Source organism: Chiloscyllium plagiosum, chromosome 37, assembly GCF_004010195.1.
Source record: "Chiloscyllium plagiosum isolate BGI_BamShark_2017 chromosome 37, ASM401019v2, whole genome shotgun sequence".
Classification (NCBI taxonomy): Eukaryota; Metazoa; Chordata; class Chondrichthyes; order Orectolobiformes; family Hemiscylliidae; genus Chiloscyllium; species Chiloscyllium plagiosum.
This window is the reverse complement of record NC_057746.1, coordinates 24,432,517-24,443,367: the sequence shown is the minus strand read 5'-3', so window position 1 is coordinate 24,443,367 and position 10,851 is coordinate 24,432,517. Positions and strand designations below refer to the sequence as shown.

The following is a 10,851-nucleotide window of genomic DNA, read 5'->3' as shown; positions in this document are numbered from 1 at the left end:
AGAGAGAGAGAGACAGAGAGAGAGAGACAGAGAGAGACAGACAGAGAGAGACAGAGAGAGAGAGACAGACAGAGAATGACCAAATTGGTAGAGTTAGGAGAGATAACGAAAGATGATGGAGAGAAAGAAAAAAAAGAGAAAGAGAGAGAAGATAGTGAGAGTGAATAAGAGACAAAGGGGAGAGAGAGAGAGCATGAGAGAAATAGGAAGTGAGCAAGCGGAGTGAGCTAGCGAGAACACACAGGAAGGGGTTAATGAGAAATCGTTGGGAGAATACAGAAAGTATGGGAGTGGGGGAAGCAATGAAAAAATATTAACTAAGTGAGAGAGGAGGTGATCAATAGAAGGAAGAAATCACTCCCACCCAGCAAAGAGACACGTCATACTCCTCCCCTATACACACAATGCAAGTGCCTGTGTGAAGACCGAGTCTGCCTTACCCTGCAGCAGTGGGTGCACAAGATGGTCTCCCAAATCAGGTGGGGGCTGAGGAAAATCTCTCTTCCCAAGGCAGCAGTGGCATTAAATTGATTCAACACGGAGTGAGAGGCTTTTGTTCTTCAAGTGAATTAAAGGGAATGGGGCAGACAGGCAGGTAAACAAAGTTAACGCCATAACTAGACCAGCGGCGATCTGATCAGATAGCAGAGCAAACTCAAGGGGCCGAATGGCCGCTGAATGTTCCATGTTGCTACTCCGATATGTTAGGATCTTACAGAGAGGATAAACGTGGGCTGGGAGGCTGACATTCCCAGTGCAATCCCAGCAGTACCAGAGGGGTATACATTTCTGGAGTGGAACTCACCAACACACAAATGCTGAAGATTTCCAAAGGACCAGTCACTGACCTGCTCCTATGGCTGTTCAGGGCGTTGAGGATCTGCTTGTAGCGTTCCGACTGGGAGGCACTGGAAAGCTAGCCAATGGGAGACAACATGTGAGGTTAAACAGGCCAGACAAGAGCAAAGTGCAGCTGCTAAATCATCCAGGCAGAGTTCACGCCAAGGAACCACAACCAAGAGGCAGAGACCGAGTCACCATGCGCACGAGAGAGAGAGCACGAGATCATTGCAGTTGAATTCAATAAGAATCTGGAATTAACAGTCTAATGGTGACTGTGAATCCGTTGGCAATTATCAGAAAAGCCCACCTGGTTCACTAATGCCTTTTAGGGAAGGAAAGTCTTCTGTCCTTACCTGGTCTGGCCTACAAGTGACTTCTGAACCGCAGCAATGTGGTTGACTCTTAAGAGCCCTCTGGGTAATTAGGGATGGGCAATAAAAACTGGCCAAGCCAGTGACGCCCCCCCCCCTCTCATCCCACCAACGAACAAAAGAGAAGAATTCTCCATTTCCTCCTGCCACAGGGGGTTATTCCAGGAGATGGCGGCCCAGGACTTTGGAGAGGGTTAAGGGAAGGGGTGCTCTGGTGCGGTGTCTGTGACATCGGGGCAGTAACACTGAGGTCACGTGTTCGGATGCCAACCAGCCACCGCCATAGCCGGCACCACCCCCATACCCCGGGGGTCTCCCGGCAAGTGAGGAGCATACTCCCCGGGCCTGTCTCCCCGCCAGCCTGACTTGCAGGCTCCGGGTCCACGGCTAGGCCCGGGCCACCTGAGAGAGCCGTAGGGTCGGCAATAGGGGACAGAGGTGGACCCCGACGATCGATGACTGGAGGCAGCGACTAAGAAGCAGGGGATGGAGAACAGGAGGGACAGGGTCCGACCATCCCCAGGCCCCAGCTCGAACGGGGCGGTCGGTCGGTGGGCAGGAGACGCCCATAACCGAGACCCCATTTCAATGACCTCCGGCAACCAGAGGAGGGACAAGATGAAGTCAGAAAGACGAACTTGAATGCAATAATGTCTTGCATTGTGTTCAACATTTCAAGATGGCGCCAGAGCGTAGCAACACTTTGAGCATAACACGCAATGAAACACTTTTCACTGTGTTTCTTTTCATACCTACATGACAATAAATCTAAATCCTTTCACGGGGAACGCAAGGACCACAAGCAAAGCTGTCCTTTGCCGCCCATCCCTGTCACACTAGGCCAGGCCGGGTCAGGACAGTAGATTTCCAACTCTACAAACAAGGTCCAGTGGAGGTAAAGTGGGGGAGGCGGGGGGGGGAGAGAGATTAACGAATCACACAGATTTCTACGACAATCGAAGTCACCATGATGGAGGCCTGCTTTCAATTCCAAATTTGATCTGCCCAATTTACACTGTGCCCGCTGCCCAGTTCACACCCTCACCTGCACAGCGTCAGACCCCCGACCACCATCTCCCCAGCTTCCACCTTGCCTGTCGGAAAACTGACCCGGATCGGAGGAAAATGGCTGGAATTTCACCCCATCCGACACTCTTACAACAATCCCATTGGAATTCTCACCCTGAAAATAGAAGTGATGATAGCTGCCCCAACCACCACCACTCCCCCGCCCCAGAAAAATAAAACTTGCAGTGGGATAAAGGAAGGTTCTGAAAAACATGGCGGCACGGTGGCTCAGTGGTTAGCCCTGCTGCCTCAGTGACAGGGACCCGGGTTCGAATCCAGCCTCGGGTGACTGTCTGCGTGGAGTTTGCACACTCTCCCCGTGTCTGCGTGGGTTTCCTCCCACAGTCCAAAGATATGCAGGTTAGGGTGAATTGGCCATAGTGTTCAGGGACGTGTAGGTTAGGTGCATTAGTGAGAGGTAATTCTATTCTATTCTACGGTCAACAGTCCAGGCGTTCACGATGATTTGACTCTCCGATTCCCATCACAACTGATGCGATTGCACAGGGCCTTGGTGAGACCACATCGGAGGAAGCATGTTCTGACCGGGGAAGGAGTGCAAATGTAGTCTACCAAACTGAATTCTGGGATAGCAGGACTGACATACAAAGAGAGATTGGATTGGTCAGGTTGACGTTCACTGGAGTTCAGACAAATGGGATGGGGACATCTTGTCAACGGCTGTAAAATTCGAAGGGAAAATGCAGGAAGGATATTCCCAATTGGCAGGGAGGTCCAGACCTGGAAGGGTCACAGTTTAAGAACATGGGGGTAGGCTACTGAGGAAGTGAGGAGGAGGAGAAATGGCTTCTCCCAGAGAGTGGGAAGCCTGTGGAGTTCCCTGCTGCAGAATAGTTGAGTCCAAAACACTATGTTTTCCAGGAGGAGTTAGACACAGCTCTTGGATCGTAACAGATTAAAGGACGTGAGGAGAAAACGGGAATAGGGTGCAGAGTTGGATGATCAGCCATGATAGTCACCAATGGGCTTGAAGGGCCAAATGGCCAATTGCTATTCCTAACATTGTCACAATCGCCCCGTGGCGATTGACAATTGGGAAGTTGCCCATCTCTCTCTATACGCCCGCCCCTTTCACGCACTAACCCCCGAAGACCTGTCACACACGCACCTCACCAAGCAGCAGGTTGTCCCAGTTTTCGTTGGCAAATGCCAAGATCTCACCCTCAAAGTCAAAGTACTTCTTCCTGCAGCAGGTGCTGAGGTGGTAGAGGATCAGATGTGCAATGTCAGCCCTGAGAAAACCATACAGAGTTTTAACTCGCAGTCCCCACAGCGAAAACCCAACCCTATCACAGGCCCCTCCCTCACCTACCCGGACCGAATCACCACCCACTCAGTGTCTTCAAACCAAAGTTACAGTGAAATCCTCGCATGGGGATTCCTGGGGTGGTAGAGGGCAAAGACAGAGAGATGGAGAAGGCAGGGAGGAATGGGAGGAGGAGGAAGAGGGGAGGAGGAAGAGGGGAGGAGGAAGAGGGGAGGAGGAAGAGGGGAGGAGGAAGAGGGGAGGAGGAAGAGATTCAGTGGTGGGAGAGAGAGAGAGAAGAGGGCATATGTATATATAAGAGACAGTGCAAGAGAGAGCGAGAGCGTGCGCAAGAGACAGAGCAGGAGCGCATGAGGAACCGAGAACGTGAACAAGAACAAGCGAGAGAGAGCGCGAGAACAAGAGCGAGAGAGCGCGCGAGGGACAGCGTGGGAAGCAAGTGGCACAGTGGTCTGGCTGGAGGCAGGAGTGATGAGGGTAAGTGGGCCATAAAGGACACTGGAGAGGCTTGCCGGTGTACATAGAGTTATTGAGACGCAGAGCACAGAAACAGACCCTTCAGACCAACTCGTCCATGCCAACCAGACATCCTAATCTAATCTAGTCTCATTTGCCAGCATTTGGCCCATGTCCCTCCAAACCCTTCCTATTCGTATACCCATCCAAATGCCTTTTAAATGTCACAATTGTACCAGCCTCCACCACATCCTCTGGCAGCTCTTTCTAGCAGCATCACTCTCTGCATGAAAACGTTAGCCCTTAGGTCCCTTTTATATCTTTCCCCTCTCACCCTAAACCTCTGCCCTCTAGGTCTGCACTCCCCCATCCCAGGGAAAAGATCTTGTCTATTTACCCTTATAATTTTGTAAACCTCTATAAGGTCACCCCTCAGCCTCCAATTCTCCAGGGAAAACAGCCCCCAGACTGTTCAGCCTCTCCCTGTAGCTCAGATCCTCCAATCCTGGCAACATCCTTGTAAATCTTTTCTGAACCCTTTCAAGTTTCACGACAGACTTTCGACAGGAAGGAGACCGGAATTGCACGCAATATTCCAACAGTGGCCTAACCAATGTCCTGTACAGCTGCAACATGACCTCCCAACTTCTATACTCAATACTCTGACCAATAAAGGAAAGCATACCAAACGCCTTCTTCACTATCCTATCTACCTGCGACTCCACTTTCAAGGAGCTATGAACCTGCACTCCAAGGTCTCTTTGTTCAGCAACACTCCCTAGGACCTTACCATTAAGTGTATAAGTCCTGCTATGATTTGCTTTCCCAAAATGCAGCACCTCGCATTTATCTTATCTAAACTCCATCTGCCACTTCTCAGCCCATTGGCCCATCCGATCAGGATACCGTTTTACTCTGAGGTAACCTACTTCACTGTCCACTACACATCCAATTTTGAAGTCACCTGCAAACTTACTAACTATATCTCCTACGTTCACATCCAAATCATTTATATAAATGATGAAAAGCAGTAAATGTCACTGAAAATCCAGGAATGAAAGATCATTAAGGCTACAGGGGTAATGCAGGAAGGTGGAATTGAGGCAGAAGATCAGCCATGATCTAGTTTAATGTTGGAACAGCCTTGATGGGCTGAGTGGCCTACTTAAGCTCTTATTTTCTATGAAACTGGGTGAGCTACATCTCCTGGGATTGACTGCATCTCCTTGCAACATTCCTTCTTTTTAGCTTTCACTTGCAATGCTTCTGATTCTAGTTTCTGTTTGGTGGATATCGCCGTCCCATTGCTGTCGCACAGTCCGCCTCCACATGATGAGTCTGTACTGACCAAGGGACCCACCCCATTGGCTGCAAGGCGTCTGCTGAAAGGTCAGTCAGATCGTCAATGCCTTAGGTAGCAGCAGAGTTGGGTTGTAGCATTGCCCTGAACCCAGCTCTGCTGTTGTCCAATGGTGGCTCCTTTACCCAGCATCCACAGCAGCCACGAAACCCCTCTATCCCTGGGACTGAGCCTTGAAATCCTTCAGCCCCGAAGAGCGAGCACTTGAGCTGCCGCTGTGAATGCTGGGTCAGGAGTTCCCCATTACAGGCAGAAGCTACTTCCTGCAGCCTGCCAACTCTCTCGGTGGCCTGTGGCCCTGTGTTACAACTCCCAAACCAACGCGACATTTCATCAGTCACGTTCATTCCCCACTGCGGTTTTGTGTGGTGCAACGAGACTTTTCTGGGATGATCAATTAGTGCCCCTTACGTGCGGGCATTGGTTTTTCTTGGGGGCTGGATTAGGCAGCATCTATTACCATGGGCAGAAAAGGTATATAGCAGGGCCCACGGTATTAAAATAATTAGTGGGAAGGGTAGCGGGGTGTCCAGGAGAAATGCATTCTCCAAAAGGGTGGTAGGGGCCTCAATCTCCCTGCCCAGTGGAGTGCACGTTAAAATAAAACATTCAGATATAGACATGCTGACCCAGAGTGGAACCTGAACTGAGGTAGTAACTCTATGACAGGTAACTCTAAAGGACCCTGTATACAAAATATCCTGCAAGGACTATAATAAACGCTACATCAGACAGACGGGCAGGAAACTAGCCACCAGCATCCACGAACCCCAACTAGCCAGCAAAAGACATGACCCACTATCATTAGTATCCTGACACACAGACGAAGAGGGACACCAGTTCGACTGGGACAACACATCCATCCTGGGACAGGCTAAACAGAGACACGCACGGGAATTCTTGGTATTCAAACCGGAACTCCACCAATAAACACATCAATTTGAACCCTAATTATTCGACCTCTTGAGAAAAACAACCAGAAATGATCTCATTCAACACAACAGACCAAGACACATGAATAGAAAGTGGGACGTACCACCAGTGTTTCACAGGAGGCTCACTGATGATGTTTACCTAGCATGGTGTTGAAACGTCTGAGAACAAACCTTCCAGCTCAGTGAGCAAACTTACAACCTAATGGCCTCAATTTGTGCCTCCCTCTGATCTTCAGTTTTTCTAAGTTTGCCCCAGGATTCCAAACTTATCCGAAAATTCTCAGTTCCTCCTGAGGTTTCACCACAGTGGTGTCACCTGCCAGAGGTCTGCCTGGATATGTAACAGAGGAACACACACACATACACAGACACAGCACCCAGTCAATAACAAGCTAACATTGCGGAGGCTCCGAGCTGCTGCCTGGCAACAGAAATATCGTCCTTCACAAGCGACGTCGCTACCGAAACCAAATTGATCCACAGCCACCAGAACTATCTAGAGATTCCCCCCCCCGACTCCCTTAGTCAGGAGGGTGGTGGTATCCTTGGTGGCACACTGTGGGTAAGGGCATCCGTCAGAGAGTCCGGTATCAGTTTGTAGCTGATCTCAGTTCGAGCGTATCCTGGGTCGGGGTTGGGTTGGGTTGGGTTGGGTTGGGAAATGGTGTGGATTCAAGGAGATCTCATTTACAGTCAGCGTGCTCTCGCGTAGACGACTGGGGGTGGGTGAGGTGAGGTGGGGGGGGGGGTACGTTCGGCTGTGTTGGCGAACAGCCTGTACGTGTCTCGCCTCATGCAGCGACCCTGGGGAATCGTTAGCTCAGCCGGAGTCTTGGGAGGGTCCCCACCCCTTCGGGGAGTGGGACAGGGAGGGAATGGTAGCAAACTGACAAGACTGTGAGTAACAGAGCATCAGGACATCAGCATCAGGACATTCAAAGCTACTCCTCATTGGGTTAGGTCAGCACAATATCTTGATATCTACAGCACAGTTTAAATTTAAAATTAAATCACTCCTTGACTTGCTAGATTCCAGATAATTCAGCTCGGGTCTGTTTAATCTCTCCTTGTCATTCAACCCTCAAAGTTCTCATTCTGGAAAATCTACACTGCAGTCCCACCATATCCTTCCCAAGGCGTGCTATACAACCAGCGGGCACAGGGTGAGAGGGTGGGATAACCAGCGGGCACTGGGTGAGAGGGTGGGATAACCAGCGGGCACTGGGTGAGAAGGTGGGATAACCAGCGGGCACTGGGTGAGAGGGTGGGATAACCAAGTTTTGTAAAGGGAATTTGTAGTGAACTCACCATTCCAGAGGCAGCCTTTTCACAAACTCCGCTCTACCTGTACAGACACAGCATACGAACAGGTAAAACCTACAACCACAGCAGAAGGCCAAATCAGTTTGAAACCAATACTGGGCACAGAGCACAAGACAACCACTAACACAGCACGGTGATAACATTCAATTGACAAGGACCCGATTCAGCGGAGAGTGATATCCATTCTGTGTCTAACCCCGGGAGTGTGTGTTCGGACAGAGCGGAGCGAGCTGTATTTTCAGACTGAAATAAGGAGCTTTGCTCTGTATCTAACCCCATGCTATCTCACTTCTGCATGTGTTGATGAGACCGCGTGGTGGCAGTTTTACTTTCAGCTTAAAAAAACTTTAGTCTTTACTCTGTATCTACCATGGTGCGGTCCCAGTCCGAGGAGTATTTTATAGAGACAGCCTCGAGGGAACTTTACTTTCAGTTTAAAAGGGTAGAGAGAGCTTTATCCTGTATTTAGCCTCATGTTGTCCCTGGGAGTGCTTGATGGAGACAGAGCAGAGCAACCTTTACTCTGTACCTAACCACGTGCTGTCTCTGCCCTCACTGAATTTGATTGCAGCAGTGTAGAGGGAGCTTTGCCCTGTGTTTAACCTTGTGCTGGCTCTACCCTGGGAGTGTTTGATGGGGGACAGTGTACTGAGAGCTCTAACCTGTATCTAACCCCGTGCTGTCCCTGTCCTGGGAGTGTTTGATGGGGGTCAGTGTAGAGGTAGCTTTACTCTGTATCTAACCCCATGCTATCCCTGCCCTGGGAGTGTTTGATGCGGGACAGTGTAGAGGGAGCTTTACTCTGTATCTAACCCTGTGCTGTCCCTGTCCTGGGAGTATTTGATGGGGGTCAGTGTAGAGGGACCTTTACTCTGTATCTAACCCCGTGCTGTCCCTGCCCTGGGAGTGTTTGATGGGGGTCAGTGTAGAGGGACCTTTACTCTGTATCTAACCCCGTGCTGTCGCTGTCCCTGGGGGTGTTTGATGGGGACAGTGTAGAGAGAGCTTTACTCTGTATCTAACCCCGTGCTGTCCCTGTCCTGGGCTGGTTTGATGGGGGTCAGTGTAGAGGGACCTTTACTCTGTATCTAACCCCGTGCTGTCGCTGTCCCTGGGGGTGTTTGATGGGGACAGTGTAGAGAGAGCTTTACTCTGTATCTAACCCCGTGCTGTCCCTGTCCTGGGAGTGTTTGATGGGGGACAGTGTACTGAGAGCTCTAACCTGTATCTAACCCAGTGCTGTCCCTGCCCTGGGAGTGTTTGATGGGGACAGTGTAGAGGAAGCTTTACTCTGTATCTAACCCCATGCTGTCCCTGTCCTGGGAGTGTTTGATGGGGGACAGTGTGAGAGAGCTTTACTCTGTATCTAACCCCGTGCTGTCCCTGTCCTGGGAGTGTTTGATGCGGGACAGTGTGAGAGAGCTTTACTCTGTATCTAACCCCGTGCTGTCCCTGTCCCTGGGGGTGTTTGATGGGGACAGTGTAGAGACACAATGAAAGATTCTGTCTTGAATGCTGGATAGACGGTCAGACCAGGCCAGAGGTCAGGTAGCGGTTGGTTTAATGTGTAGTAATGCAGGAGAGCTGGCAGTGAGTTCATATAAAGGGAAGCACAACATGGCAGAAATTTAATCAAAATGCGGTAACAACCTGATCTTACTGTTTTAAATAAAATGATCGGGGCAGGACATCACAGGGCCTATTTTCTCATTTATTCCTACGATCTGTAATGGTGGACTTTTTATTTCTTCGTTTTTTTAACTCTTCGTCCCGGGACTGAAGGATCTGCACCTCGTACCGAAGATGGTGTCGTGAGTGGTTGCTGTACTCCATGTGACAATAAAGCTCATTGTAATTCAACCTTTGCCTGTGTCAGCAGCAGCAGCGTTTGTCCGATGAAAGCTGACCTGGTGACAGTGTGATTGTCACAGCCAGCTTTTATCGAACTGCCCTCAGGAAGGTGTTGCCGAGCCTGCCTCACTAACATCCGAGTCGCTGGCTTGGGCCCATTTCAAACGGGAGGGGCGTGGTTCAGGGCTAACTGTGGAGCTGTGACCCGGAGTCACATGGAGGTCAGAGGGGGTTCACTTCCTTCGCAGGGCAGAGAACCAGACGGGTTCCTGGCAACAAAGCCACCATCACCGAGGCGAGACTAACTGGAGTGGGGGAGGAGGGCTTGACTCCACTTTCCGGCCTCTCCCTTAAAGATAACCCCTGAACCAACCCCCGCCCCGTCAGGAATGCTTGAAGACTCTGGGTCTATACTCGATGGTGTTGAGAAGTATTAGGGGGAGGGGGGGGGGATTTAATTGAATACAGAATGGCCTGGGCAGAGTGAATGTCGGGAAGATGTTTCCATTGGTTGGTCAGACAAGGACGGGAGGGCACAGCCTTCGAGCAAGGGGAAGGCCTTTTAGAACGGAGATAAGGAGAAACTTCCTCAGCCAGAGAGTGCTGAATCTGTGGAATTCACTGCCTCAGAAGGCTGTGGAGGCCAAGTCATTTGAGTATATTTAAGATGGAGACAGGTAGGGTCTTGATTGTCAAGGGGATCAAGGGTTACGGGGGAGAGTGGGGCAGAGAAACCTCTCAGCTGCGATTGAATGGCAGAGCAAGCTTAATATCTGCTCCGATGTCTTACGGTTCTCTGGGGAATGGGCTTCCATAGAACAGTGACTCTCAACATCAATGGGAGATGCCTTAGCATTTTTTTTCCCCCTTAAAGACGGTGTCCCCCGGCTCTCGTCTCTCCCACAAGGGGGTGACATCCCCCACAGCTCCCGGCTTCTCTCGGCCCCTCGGATCTTGTACGCTCTTTGCTGCTCAGTACCAGGGGCGGGCACAAAGGGATTCACGCGTGACAGGCCCCGGGGGGGGGAGCGGGCAGTTTCCAGGGCGGGCGCGCAGCAACTGGGCTCGTGCCCCTCTCACCTGTCTCCGTAGAGCAGCGGCTTGCTCAGGCACTGGGTACAGGCCTCGTGGAACCAGTGCCGGCACCGGCAACATTGCAGCATCTTCAGATTCCACCTGGCGGAAGACAGGGGGCTCGTAACTACACCGCGTCCGCTACCACAGCCAAACGCCCCCTCCCGACTGTGGTCACGCCACGTTAATGTAGAGAACGCAGGCACACACACACCCTCCCCCAGCCCAACACACCCCTTCCCCTTAAACCTGTGCACAGGTAAAAGGGGGGGGTGGGAAAGA

The 10,851-nt window shown here is 51.0% G+C and overlaps 1 protein-coding gene across 1 annotated transcript; it reads right to left on the bottom strand.

The window, feature by feature from the left end:
- Positions 1 to 236: 236 nt before the first annotated feature.
- LOC122541387 (PHD finger protein 1-like) lies at positions 237 to 10,688 on the bottom strand. The gene is made up of 4 exons (XM_043678117.1): positions 10,576 to 10,688; positions 7,630 to 7,698; positions 3,412 to 3,535; positions 237 to 916 (listed from the first exon to the last, which is right to left on the bottom strand). The coding sequence occupies exons 1-4, from the start codon at positions 10,656 to 10,658 to the stop codon at positions 713 to 715; spliced, it is 480 nt and encodes a 159-aa protein (XP_043534052.1). The 5' UTR covers positions 10,659 to 10,688; the 3' UTR covers positions 237 to 712.
- Positions 10,689 to 10,851: the final 163 nt, after the last annotated feature.

Excerpts from the sequence above, each read along its gene's own strand:
- LOC122541387 (XM_043678117.1), bottom strand. The coding sequence starts at position 10,658 with ATGCTGCAATGTTGCCGGTGCCGGCACTGGTTCCACGAGGCCTGTACC. Across the intron at positions 7,699-10,575 it reads CCGCTGCTCTACGGAGACAG|GTTTTACCTGTTCGTATGCT; the intron begins GTGAGAGGGGCA and ends CTGTGGTTGTAG. Across the intron at positions 917-3,411 it reads ACAACCTGCTGCTTGGTGAG|CTTTCCAGTGCCTCCCAGTC; the intron begins GTGCGTGTGTGA and ends CCCATTGGCTAG.